We start from the raw sequence: 14,532 nt of genomic DNA, 5'->3' as shown, positions 1-14,532 counted from the left end.
ATCAATAATTAACTAAAATGTAGTTAAAGTTGTATGTAATATACTATTTTACTATGTCTCAAAAATATTCTTTATGGATAACAACCTCCTTATATATTAGATAAGGCATTAGTTTTTATTAAGCCTAAAAAATTATATATATATATGTTAATGGTTAGTTATCCTAAAGAACCGGTACTCTATATTAACTACACCAAAAAGTCTGAGCTGAAAGGTTTTTGTCTTTTTTGTTGAATAGCCTTATTTAATTGGAGTAGTAATTGTTATTTGTACTGCACATAATAACTGTAATTACTTAATTTAGCAACTAATTTTATATTATATTTAGTCTAAAATAGTGTAATTGATCCCATTTCTTTGTCATTATTAACAACGCCAACGCCATTCATGTTGATCATAATAAATTACAACTATCTAATGCTGTACTTCCAATTTAATATGTTCCCAGTAAATGTGCAAGGTACAGGCAGTAATATGTCATTTAAGACACATATATGGCTCATTTAACATTTACTTTACCACCTTCTAATGGAATCATTTGTTTTATTGCACTACACAGTAGCTGTTTTAATCTACATGGTTGTATACATCAATATTTACTGTTGTCGGTGTCACATATTTGTTGTTACATTTACTTTATACCATCTTATAACGGCATCATTTGTTTTATTGCATAGTATGTTTTAATCTATATGCTTGTATACAGAATGTTTACTGTCATGTAAACAGTTGAATCAGCTTTTGTCAGTTGAGAATAGGTTAACAAATTATTTGTTTCTTCAGAAACAGCTTTTAAATACTTAAACAATTTGTAATGCAGGACAATCATAATAGTTTCTTTGAAATTTTTTGATAACTATCGGTATAGAAGATATTTGTTATACAAGTGTTATGTATTTGACTCAAAATGTTTAGAGATGTGAATAATATGTGACATTGCAAGATGCTATAAGCTCTTCCAGCCCTTTGAGTTTATCTCTTATCTAGTACAACTTATAAAAAGGAGTCAAATCTAGATTGGATATAATAAGTTACATCCATGTACCTATCCAATAAGATTTTGAAAGTAATAATACTAACATACCAAATGATAAAACTTTTCACAAGTCTGTAATAAGTAAAAAAAATATTTGTCAAAACCTATCCTTAATATTCAAGTTTGTTTCCATCTTTTTCATTCTACCACTCAATTAGACCATCCATAAGAAGATTGACAGATACATAAATCAACTCTCCTGTACTTTTTCTTGCTTTGGTGAAAACAAGTTCAAAACTTTTAAGCATTTCTGACTTTATAACTATTTTTTTTAAACTAGTTATCATTTTTGTAGTCCATCTTTAAAGTAACCAAAACTTATAGATAACTCTGGTAGTGCTTTTGTTTTGAGCATGCTTGTCTTTGTTTTGTGCTGTTCTTTGATGGAAGCTTTCTGTAATAGAAAAATTTCAGGTTCCCAGTATTTAACTGTTTCACTGTCATTTATATGTTCCCCCCTCCAGAGCACCCCCATCAAGTTTGGAGTTTCATACCACTATGAACAAAGGATATTCTCCTTCAGACCCCCCAGAGTTTGTAAGATAACAAATAAAACATTAAAACAAGTCTCTTCCTTTTTTTTAATACTGTGAATCTTAAAATAACCTAGTACTGGAAGGGTTATATGAAAGATTTAAAGAAAATATTTCTATTATTGAAAATGATGAAAAGAAACATTAACATTTAAATTCAATATATAATTTTTGTAGGATAATGTGAAAAGTTTATTGTAAAAAATATAAATAAAATGACAACTTTTTTAAAATTTGTTTTAGCAGTTTTATTTAAGTAATGATATTTGGTAGGGATCAGCTGTTTTCAGCTATTGTTTTAGAAAAACATGTTTAAAAGTTACATTTCAAGTAGATCTAGCAGTACTGTTCATTTTAAGATGAAATATGTTAGCTGACTTTGAACATCAAAACCTGAACTCTTCTGTCAGTGAAGTAAAGATGGGTATAAACAACTGCATTTTATATATTCTCATGTATAAACTTCACTGAGTTACATTACTTGTCCACCAATTTGAGTTGATACTGCTCAAAATTGCAGATCTCAGCTAGTCACTATATGGGTTTTGTTATCCAGGGTGAGCTAGTGTTTCATATTAAAACTTACAGTTTGAAAATATATTTTAAACCACTTTCCGACTGAAAAGCATGAAAGGTATGTAAATAAAGACTACATCAGACCATTTATGCTTTAAATCATACAATTTTTCTTTGGTGACAGATATATTTAACAACTTAGTAAGGTAAACTTTGTGGTTTTCATATTACAAAAGTAAATGAAGAAAGTAACTTGTTTCTTTCTATAGTATGCATTTCACTAAAAAGATAGTTAAAAATGTATTTGTATCTGCATTGTTATCTTGAATAAGTCTAAGGGTTATTATATCACTTGTGTTTTCACTAAGCTCAAGTTATTAGTTTAAGCTACTAAAATATCCCCATGATAAGTTACTTTTTTGCATAATATGTTTCATATTTACTATTGTAGTGATTGTAATGAGATAAGTATTTGATAAGGTCTTTAATGAGGATCATTCTGATGAAGCCTTTTGTTGAAATTAAAATGGGTTTCTTGTAACAGTTAAAACCTCCAAAATATTTAACACTGTTTAATTGGATGAAAGCTTGAATAAGAGTAGTGCTTAGAGTGTACAACACCAATAGACGCTATTTTAGTATTTATCAGATTGTATCCAATGATTTTAACCCTATGCTTCAAAAAAAAAGTTAAATAAGAGAATAGCCTGACGTTCTTTTGAAATTGAAGTGACAAAATGCTCGAGATATTTGAATTTACATCTGGTTACAGGCTTTAGTTTACTTTTTTTGTAGTTCTGCGTAGTATTGTGTGTGTGTGACATTTTTAAAATTGGTTTTCTTTATAGTTTATCTTATTTTAAAAGATGCCTTCTTGTTTACATAGTAAATTTTTCAATTACTTAAGTATGGCATTAGAGAAAAACCTATTAAGTAGTGTAAAATTACAGAATATTTCTTCTCATGGTTATTTCTTTATACAAATTGTATTTCTCAAAATAATCAATATTTAATATTAAAAATGTGACAACTGTGTTTTTTGTTACATGAATGACAGTTTTCTTTTTCATTTTTTTCAATATAATTAAAAGAAATATAAAACAGTTTGCTAAATTGTTAAACAAACTTTTATCTGGATTTTAGCAAGTTCAAATCAATGATGACTTTTGTGGAACAAATGTTAACACGCCACTTGGAGGTACTATGCCAGTTGAATCTGCTCCGGTTTTGACTTATTCTGGGACATTATTGACATCTGTAGCAGCTACTTCCACACATGACTATACCGTGGCATTTCTAGGGACATCTTCTGGTCACTTGAAAAAGGTAAATCTAAAATTCATTGTTAAATTCAAATACTTGTGTTGAGGATTTATTATACTCAGGGATGTAATTTGTTTGTAATACTATATATATGTGTATATAATGTGTATGTGTGAAGGTAAAAGAAAGATACTGGAAAAAGGTTTTGCAGTATTTCAATTGACACCTTTTTTCTCTTTCTTCAACATTAATAATTATACAATGCTCTCCAACAGCAAAGTATTAGGTCATGTTTCTTGTGTTTTGTAGTGGAAAGCCTTATTTGTTGAATAATTTCGGGAAGGCACACACACATATTTGTAGTTTTTAAATGTTATAGTGCATTAGTTTTTCTTAATGTTCAGTAAAATATTCAAGGTCCTGTGTTAAACATGGAGGTATCTAACTTTGTATGTTTTTACTACAACCTAGAATGACAAAATGCACGTTTACTATTGATATATTTTGAAATTTGCAAAAGTGAATGCTCTGTGTTACAATTCATGTAACAGTTTTTTGTGTATGTATACAAAAGCAAAATTCCAGTACACACAAAACCATTTTTGCCAAGTAATGGTTTTTCTTGTGATGCTGAGGAGATTAATTTAACCAAGTTTTATTTCCAAGATAATTTCCTTTAGTCCTAAATTAAGCTCTGTATAAAAACTTACTATGTAAACATTATTATCTATGTTGTAATTAGTTACAATATGTTTCAGTAAATGAAATGCTTTCAAGAGTTTTTTCACTTAAGTAACTTCTTTTGTAAGTGCTTATAGCTTACTTGTGTGTGTATTATTTCCAAGTAATCAGTTCAGTATCTTAATGCGACAACTCTATATTCACAAGGTCCAAAGTTTCATCATTTGTAATGTGGTGGATTTGATTCACAACTTCCAATGCCGGGGAATTGAAATGTATTCATTTGTTACATACTTTCTCTGTTCACCTAAGACAGCTAAATGCGTGTTGCTGTGATTTGAGGCTATTAAACTAGACTGAGTAGCTTGAAGAAATGGCAGCAGTTTCTTTCACTACATTTGTATTAAAATTGCTAGTATGTCCTTAGAAATGTTATAGATAAGCATACCAAACATACTGCAGCGTTGTTGTTTTTTTATGTATGCTTCAACACTGCACGTGGAACTTCACTAGCCTCTGAGCTCGGAGAATATGTGTTGTGACCTTTTTCTTTCTAATGTGCTTATAATTAATCAGTTTAAAAGGTTTGTAGTTTGAGTGAAATACAAGTAACTATTTTTTTTTCTCCTCATGTGGTTATATATGTTTTAACAAACAAAATTTAGTTCAAAATCCATATTTCTTAAATTTAAATATTGTAAGCACCTGTTTGAGGCATGCAAAAAAATTTCTGTTAATCTAAATGAACTACAACATTTAAGTTTTACTGATGTTAAGTTTTTCAATGAACCTCAAATCTATTACAGTACTTGAAGTTAACAGTTACTGTTTGTTCAGTAAGTTAATCTCTATTCTTTCTATTATTTTACCTTCATTAACAGTATTGCTTAGAATGTTTAATGTAGTTGGTTTTATTATCTTGAATGTATTATTATAGAGATTGTTTTGCATTATTAGCTTAGTACTTGGAATTAGGACTAATCTAAATCTTCTCAGCTGGCTGAACCTTGTAAGATGTTATTGGATTTACAGCAGAATTTATTGTTAATAGTGAAGGTGCCCAACTGATGAAACAAAGCATTCTAATCTTTATAAGTAAGAACAGTATATTTAATTAGTTATACTCATTGAGTCATTTCTTATTTAAGTAGGTAGCTTGCTATGATAGGAAGTTAATGTTAATTTGAGGTAAATTGCTATAAAAAAAAGTGAAATGCAGGAACTTATTATTAGGAAGTGAATCACTAGTATGTGATTATGTTTTTGAGACTAAAATTCTTAATGTGGTTTCAATAATTTTCAAATATTTACTTTTTTTTTTGCAGTAAAATGTTTCATGATGAATACTTTTATCAGTTTTAATTTTCTTTTTGCTAGGCTACTGTGGATTCTGTAGTACGTGCTTTTGAATACAGTGACATGCCTATTGATGAAGGCTCCCCAGTCAATCCAGATATGCTATTTGATCCAAGCAGAAATCATATATACATCATGACAGAGAAACGGGTCAGTTTTGGTCAATGGAACAAAAACATGTCCTTCCTTCCTTTTGAGAATGAAATAAGTGAAATTTGTTAGGAGTGTGATAAAGATTTAGAAAAGTTTTGATGTGGTGAAAAACTAATATCTGGAGCTTAGTGGTTATCTAACAGTGTTATATTAATTAGATTAACTTTGATAGGTTTGTAGTGATCCTTTAAAAAACATGCCTTGCTAATACCTATCTTCAAATACATGGCTGAGAAGTAAACATTTCTCTAAGAACTTTAGCTAGGATTTGTGAAGGTGACTTAAATTTATTAACAGGAACTTTAGTTGTTATTATCTGCAAATAAGCTGCATGTAATTTGTGTGGTCTGAGTTCAGTAAACATTTTACTGCTTGTTTAAGTTTCATTCACACGTGTGGGCAAATAACCTAACATTATGAAATCTTGTAGACTTTTATTAGTTCCTCATTAACTTGTAATATCAACAATATGTTAGTTCACCTGAGGTTGATTTTTGTGGATAGTCAATTTTTTTCTTTACATGTATAGTGACTTTCTCTTAATCTTCCATATGATGACAATAAGGCCTGAAACAAAAGCTTAAACAAATAAAGTTGACATACAAAGTATTGTGTGGAAAGGGTAAAAACGGACCTTCGCAATAAAAATATCTATTGACTCGCACAGGAGTAAGGGTACACTGTACATCAGATTTACCTTCTATATGAAAGTTTCACAGGAGAGGGGACACAAAGATTCCAGAACTAATCTTGCTGCTATTGTTAAACATTATTTGGGAAAGGAAGCAATATAAGTAATTTTAACATTGTAATATCTCCAAATTGTTAGTTTTCAAATATCGTTTACTTGTAACTTAATCTCATTAATCATTAAGGCATTGTAAGAAACCTGTATGTATGGAGTTTTATGCACAATGAAGAACAGTGTACATATATATTTAACAAAAATTAATTGAGAAGATAGATGTAGAAACACAGATTTCATCTTTGGAGCACAGTAGTAAAGGTTTAGTAATTAATATTATTAAAGACTAGCCTAAATCAAAATTTAAAATGAGTAATAGTGTAATGTATTGCACTAAAGTTGGCAAATGAATTTTTTCCCCTAAAGTTTATATATATCTGTGTGTTAGTGTTTTAGGGAGGAAAACTCATGTGGATGCTGTTGACTGGTTATCTGTAATTTGAATACTAATAAATGAAAAAAATTGCACTTTAATTGTCAGTTTTATATATATAAAAGTACAAGTGAGATAGTGATAAATGCTAACCACAATATTATTTGAAAAAAGCCTACAAAATATCAGGAAATGAATTTGTAATTAGGATTTTTAAATACTTGTTAAAAAAAAACAATAACTTAGTAGACACAAGTTAAAGTGTAAAAGTATAAAGAATATTTGTATGTTTTATAAAATATCAAGTGAAAAGTTTAAATGTTAGCTGTTATTAAAATCTTGGCTACTTTTAAACTGTTTTGTCAATGTTCAGTGGAAGCAGAAATCCAGGAAAGACAGGAGCATGGATATTAAATGCAATAGCTTGGTTAAAAAATAATTTTGGGTTAATCTTAACTTAAACTCGTAAATAGAAATATTACTTCCAAAGTAAAAGGAAAGCTTTGTCTTTTCATTATTTATGAATAATTGAGAAATTTTTCGTCAGAGAGTTGACTAATTCCAGCTAGTTTTTAATTGACATAATCCTGTGAGAAAGGTGATGCAGGTGAAATTGGTGGAAAAGCTGTTAATTGTTACGTTTCTGAACATAAAAAAGACATAAAATATAGAAACCAAAACAATGCTAATTTTATTCACATGAGAAATTCTGGCCATCAAATTGATTGGAAATCAACAAGAATTTTATACAAAATGGATAACTGCATAAAAAGAAGAATCGTTGAAAGTTGCTTAATCAAAAGCCTGTCTAATTTCAACACTTCCCAAGGTCATTTTAAACTACTTCCTGACCTCCTGTATCTTTAAGGGAATTCCAAGATCAGGGGTCACGTAGACATTTGTTGACCAGTTTTTTCGTGAGACTAAGGAGGATGCATGAATGTGTCGAAACTAGTTTCTCTGATATCAGACTTCTGACAGTTTTTTCTGTTTACTAGGTTTTTTTCACTAATTGCTGTACACAATATTGTGTTCTTTTATTATTATTATTATTATTATTATAATCCACAAACTTCCATTGTAGTTTTTTTTTTCTTTTCTGTAAGCAAATTGTAAGTTAATGCTAGATACTGGAATTGGAAATATTTTTGATATAATGTTTGTACATCAGGTGATGCATTTTATTTCAGGTTACCATGGTTACTGTTCAGGAGTGTCGTTTATACAAAACTTGTGATGAGTGTCTTGGAGCTCAAGATCCATATTGTGGTTGGTGTTCTCTAGAAAACAAGTAAGTTTGACATTGTGTTGGTTTTTATGTTACATGACGTAGCTAGTATAATAATCTCTTTCCTGTTATTGTAATAGCACAAGTTGCTTTATTTTCTCTATGTAAGTGCAAAAAGTTGGAAGTTCTATAAAGTTTTTTTTCTTTTGTTTCTTTATGAAAGTAAACATTGACATCAGCATTTAAAAATTTCATTCTTAACTTCTGTTTTTACTTGGCATTGCCTGGTGCTTAGGGCACTCAACTTGCAATCTGTAGGTTTGAATCCCCATTACCAAACATACTGGACCTTTCTGCCTTGGGGGTATTATGATGTAATTGTTGATCCCACTGTTTGTTGGTTAAAGAGTAGACCAATAGTTAGCAGTGGGTTGTGTTGACTAGCTGCCTTCCCTCCGGTCTATCACTGCTAAATTAAGGGTAGCTAGTGCAGATAGCCCTTGTGTAGCTTTGGACAAAATTTAAAAATACAACTTCTGTTTAGAACATTGTCAAAGAAAATGCATTTATTACACATTTACATATTTGTATATGATGGGAAGTGTTTGTAATTGTAACATTATACTGGGTGTTCATAAAGTCTGGAATTAATGTAAACATATTTTATTTAAAGACAATATCTGTTCAAAATGGCCACTGCCAAGTTCAAAACATGTTTGTAAACAATATAGCATGATTGAGATATTCGATTTATTTCCTGATGTTTGTTGTTGAACTCTGCAGCTATTTCTGTGTCCATCCTAGACGTCTACACAACAGGAAAATTTCAACACACTCATGTAAGCTTAATGACATGATTATTATGTATGGGCAACAAAAACCTGCAACAAAAAGAACAAAACATAAAGTTTATAAAAAAAAGATGTTTCAAATAAAATAAGTTTATACATATAAACACACCTCCATATACAACGATAATATTCTAGAACACATTGATATGAAAGTTTTACCATGTTTTGGGTATGCTGTTACATTGAAAAGACAAGACAATTATTTTATATTTATAGATTTGTGAGTTGTATAAAATTATTGTACACAATAATTGAGTAAATAATAAATGGTTGTAGATTCACTTTAACATATAGTCTCAGTGCTTTGTATTTCCAACTATAAAGAATTTTTTGTATACTTTAATGTTAGATATTTGGTGTGATTCTGCTTTTTGCATTAACCCTAAGGTTGCAGGCATTCTTTTCTGAATATGTCACAAGGTTTTACTGAGTTACAATCAACATTTAATTACACAACTTTGCTATTGGTGTATGTCATTGAAATGGGCATTATAAGGTATGTTGTAATTCAGAGTTTTATGTTATTAAATTTTAATTCCTTTATTTCAAAAGAAACCCATAAAAAAAATCTTAATCTCCACTTTTGTTATTACATGATGCACGAACCTGCACAGATCTTAACTTTTGGTCTGTATAAGTTGAATAGTCCTACATGTAAAGTATACTTCTATGTCTAGATGTAAGCTAGGTTAATTGTTCTGCTTGCACATTCTTTTTTCAAATTCCTTAGTGTCAATTGTTCCCTGCCACAAGAAATAAATTTTGCTAACTCCTGACAGATGCCTCACCTACTTTATATATTGAGAGTTGAGATTTAAAAGCCATATGCATTTAGTGGACATACATGTTTATAACCAAGCTAAAGCACTAACTTGGAACTATGTAATTCTGTCATTCTTTCTAAATTATTGTTGTGGGGAAGAACCTTGTACCATTCTATAGTTTGAAGTGAGATGATCAAGGCGATAATCTAAACAGAAATGAAATTTTTAGACCCACATATAGTTGAGTTAGAAACCCAGGTAAATTAAAGAGGTTTTTTGTGGTATCAGTCTAGTAATTTATATTTATTTTTTGTTTTTTCAAAATATGTATTTAAAATCTACAAAAATTAATTTGTCTACTACCCTCTCCATGTGCGAGATTCAACAGGTTAGCAAGTACAATGTATGTATGCAAAAACTTTTGTAACATTTTAAGTACCAGAGATCCTTGTTTTATATATAATTTTTATTTAGTGTTCTGTTTTAAGAAGAATAACTGAAACTTAAGAATTTTTGAGTAAATAGTAATAACACACACGCAACTTATGGTATCCAAAATGTCACTGTAGGGGACAAGTGGTGTCCAAAACATTTAACTTGTTTGCTCTGGAAAGTACCTCATTACAGTCTATCAGAAATACATTTTCAGCGTTGGAAAATGTTAACTTTTGTCAATATAAATCTTTACTAGTCTTGTTATAACATATCTTTTTATAATAAGTGATGTAGACTGATATTTCTGTGAGTGTAAATGTTTACAGAGGTCCTGGTGTCGATTAATTTTTAACATATATACTTATCGTGAAAAGGCAGCCCACTTCCTAGCTGTGCTAGATTTCAGTTTATCAAATTATACATTATCACTTTTTAAAGCTTCTTGCACAAAAAAGAAAAATTATTACCTTGACTACCATCACTTTATAATTTTTATGACCATAAATACCATTTGTTTTTAATGTTTTATTAATATGAACATTCTGAACTTAACTAATATTGTCAAAGGAAGATGGGGATTTCAAAGTATGTAATTTAAACCAGTACTATTTATTTTCAAGAGTGATTTTTGATGTGGATATGAATTTCTAGTTTTAATCATTACTTGGACACTTCAGTGAAATGAAGCCAATAACTTTATTTTGTTTTAATGGAAGTTTCAAAAGTCCAGTGATTACGTTATGTCATTCTAAACTTGAATTATGATATAGACTTGTGAATCTGTATTTTATTTGTCACTTTCAGGTGTAGTCTAAGAGGTGAATGTGCTCAAGCAGCTGAGGATCCACTTTACTGGTTGTCTTATAAGAGTGGCAAGTGTACCACCATCACTAGGGTAGAACCACCCCAAATACAGAAAACAACAGCTCGTATTGTATGTATACATGCAGATTTTGTGTGTTGGTAATATCTATTACAAAATGAGTTGAGTAAACATTAAAGGCTTGTTATTATTATTTATTTTCTTGGCTGTCTTTTGCAAATAAATGTGTATAGCCTTTAAAACGCTATTGTCCATTATAATTGCATCGTTTTTTGAAGAAAGTAATTATGTAAATAAAGTTTGTTTGTTTTTTCCTTCTGTTAGCTTTGCTTTACAAAATGAATAATCAAAATTAATCACTAAAGTTATCATGATTCTATGCTTGTTTTGTAGTTGTAACTTCTCTTGCTGACTTCTTTTGAGATTTTAGTTTTTGGAAATGCATTATGAAACCATTATAACCAAATTAGATGTAACTTGTATGTACTTAAATATTTCCATTATTATTTTGCTCATAAATTAGGATGTTTATATATTAAAAATTTCAAATTGACTCAAAACCACATAGGCATTACGTGAATCACACATTCACTTGACACTACTAACAGTAAATAGTGGGTAAATTTCATAAAAGTTCTGTTGATTGAAATCTTTAACTGAAAATTAAATATTAAATGTATAATAAAAACTTTTTAAGCACATTAACTACTAGTAAAATATTTTTATTTAATTATCCAAGTCACTGCAATTGTCTGATAAATCAAGAGTTAATTACTCAAACTATAAATTTTACAATATTAGATTTGTATGCATGCTAACTTCATTTTTTAGTATTTTGTTTCATTAAACATAGTCTGGATTTATTATATTTTCATGTTTTCCTAAGTAAGCCATATATATTCTCTTTCTAGCTATTTATGCAATCAGACATAGCTTTGGGAAAGCCAAGAGAATACATTGTTTTTTGTTGTTAACAAGCTATTTATTTGATTTTAGTGAACATTTGCTTTAACTTAAATAATTTCTTTTGTTCTGAGCTATACTTGTATGAGATTATTCCTCCATAAGCTGAATTTAAAAGGCAATTAGCAAAGGAATTTTCATTTTAGTATTACGAAAGTTTTCAATTTATCTGAGTTGTAAACATGAATGCCAATCTGTATGGAAAATGAAAAAGTATGGAAAAGTTTCAGTAGCCCTAGGAAGCATCTAGAGAATAGGTAAATATAGAAAAACAATGTTAGCATATAGGATATTGAGCTTCTATAACCAGCCAACTATAATTTAAAATTTAGATTGACAATTTTGTATTTAACATAAATTTTTTAAATCTGTACATTATTTATATAGTCAAAAAAACTATAGTAATGAAAGATCTGTTAAAATGTGTTTCAATGATAATGAGGGGGGGGCCTTTCTGATGAAAGTATCAATAAACTTAAGAAAGCGTTGTCAAATTTAGATTTCACACTGTAACTGTAGCTTCTTCGTTCATTCATCTTTTTTCTTTTAAAATCATAATTATTCACTGAAACATACATCTTATTGGTTCCACCCTTTTATCTCTGAATTTTAATACAATATGTTACAGCAGAGAAAGCTGTAAGCTAAATGTATGCAAGATACTAATCATCACCACTAATACATTGGTCATTACTTTTGGAATTTATGCTGGACGTAAACATAAAAAAACGTAAACCAAAATTGCATCTCATTTGTTTATCTTTTTTAATATTTATCACTATTATTAATTCTTTTTATTGATGAAATATTTTGAAAATAAAAATAAAATTATCTATTTTTGGAACACAGATATACAGTTGACTCCACTTTCAGACCGAAAGAAGTTTTAGAATGTTTTTTCTGTTCATTGATGTTTATGTAATTTCTTATTTGTTAAAAAAGTTTGAAATAAAGTGAGTGTATTTGAAATTGTTCAGAAGTAGAGTGAAACAGATGTTGAATTCCATTATTTTTGCAAATAACAAAAGGCTATCTCCCCTGCAGCTGACTTTGGAAATTGATAATCTGCCTGTCTTGGAAGGTCAGTTTCTTTGTGCCTTCACAGCAGACAGAAAGACCTTAGTCACCAATGCTACTCGGACTACAAAAGGAGTAAATTGCCCTACACCTCACACAGACTCTCTTTTAGCCATTCCTCCAGGCAAACGTAAGGTTTTATATTATATATTAATCAAAAGTTTCTTTCAAATGCACATTATCTTTATTTTTAACAAAACAACAAAATCTGTCTTTCAGATTTGTTTTAGTGTTTGAAAGCTATTTCATAGTAGGCTTTTTATATGGATTATTTATTTATTTTTTGAGAAAAAAATTTTTTTTGGATGTCATTTAAAGTATATTTGTCTTGTATTTTGTGTATTTGAAAAACAAAAGATTAGGCTACTATCTTTTAATGATAGTATGCACTTCAAACTCCTTTGCATTTTTTCAATCCATTATATCACAACAGTCCCAGAGACCAACCTCGTAACCATTTTGTGCTTTTTTAGTTTTCATACTATAACTTTTAATATAGTAAGTGTAACAAAATTTGGTAGACATTTAATAAACATTACAAGCCTTTTGTAAGCAAAAAATCAGATTTTTTTTATACTTAATTTTAATAAAGATTTGTCTGTGAATTTAGATATATTACTGTATGCTAGTCTGAATGCTAAGCGATTTTCATATTAAAATTAAAAATACTTTTCTTCATCTCAAAAAATCTCAAATTTTATTAGTATAATCTCTAAAATCTCCTAAATATATTCCACCTTTTTTTTCCAGTAAAACTTTATATTTTATCTGTTATTTTCTCTACCCTAACTTTATACAAGGTTACTTTTTACTTAACTGTAAAAGTCTGTTCTACACAGAAAATCAGGTTCTTAGTTAAATATTTGAACTAAAGATATCTCTGTGAATTTACAAAACCTTTACTGAGGCATTCTGAGTGTCAGGTTATTTTCATGTTAAGACTAATTTTTTTTTTCACCATAGTTTTCATATTTTGTTTACATAACTTCTAGAATTCCTAAATAAATATCAGAAGCTGTCTCAGTAAAATTTCATATTTTATGTTATTTTCTCTGTCATAACCTATATACAGGCTCTGTCCATTTAACTGACCTTGTAACTACCATGTAAAAATACAAAAAAAATTTAAATTACCATTTGTTTCTTTCTAAGATGACCGTGTATTGTAACAGACAGTTAAGTTACTACTTATCTTAAAACCTTCAGTTATCTAACCTTTTCACAAATGCTTTGATTTAATTTTACTGTTATATATAACTTTATATAACTATCTTAACAATGCAATAAATCACTTAGCCAAAGCACAGTGCATGTTAGGGAAGACAAAGTACTTAATTACATTGTACATGAACAGCTTATATGTATTCCTCATGGATAAATTTTTAATTTGATTTTATTATAACTATAAATTAAAGACATACATGAGAAAACAAAGTACTTATGTGTGGGTCTTGTGCTTTTTTTGCTGTTGAAAACTCAGTCTTAAAAGTTAACCCTAGTTTTTGGTATGGTTGTTGTTAGTACTTTCCTGTATTTTTATCTATTTGAAATATTTAACAAAACATAAATGAATAACACACACACACACACACACACACACACACACACACACACACACACACACACACACACACACACACACAACGAACTAATAACTAACTAACTAACTAAATAAACTTACTTACGTAGGTAGTAGTAGACGTACGTACGTACGTACGTAATTAAGTTAACGTTA

At 29.1% G+C, this 14,532-nt stretch overlaps 1 protein-coding gene across 1 annotated transcript in view; it reads left to right on the top strand.

Annotated features, from left to right (window-relative positions):
• LOC106478729 (plexin-A2-like) overlaps positions 1 to 14,532 on the top strand; it is an 86,967-nt gene that overhangs the window by 19,060 nt on the left and 53,375 nt on the right. The window contains exons 3-7 of the mRNA XM_013939290.2: positions 3,229 to 3,411; positions 5,407 to 5,535; positions 7,847 to 7,947; positions 10,739 to 10,868; positions 12,765 to 12,927. Coding sequence (XP_013794744.1) covers positions 3,229 to 3,411; positions 5,407 to 5,535; positions 7,847 to 7,947; positions 10,739 to 10,868; positions 12,765 to 12,927 — 706 coding nt within the window. The remainder of the gene's footprint in view (positions 1 to 3,228; positions 3,412 to 5,406; positions 5,536 to 7,846; positions 7,948 to 10,738; positions 10,869 to 12,764; positions 12,928 to 14,532) is intronic.

Source organism: Limulus polyphemus, unplaced genomic scaffold (genome assembly GCF_000517525.1).
Source record: "Limulus polyphemus unplaced genomic scaffold, Limulus_polyphemus-2.1.2 Scaffold245, whole genome shotgun sequence".
Lineage (NCBI taxonomy): Eukaryota > Metazoa > Arthropoda > Merostomata > Xiphosura > Limulidae > Limulus > Limulus polyphemus.
Note: the sequence above shows the minus strand (reverse complement) of the source record. Positions and strands in the feature narration are given on the sequence as shown.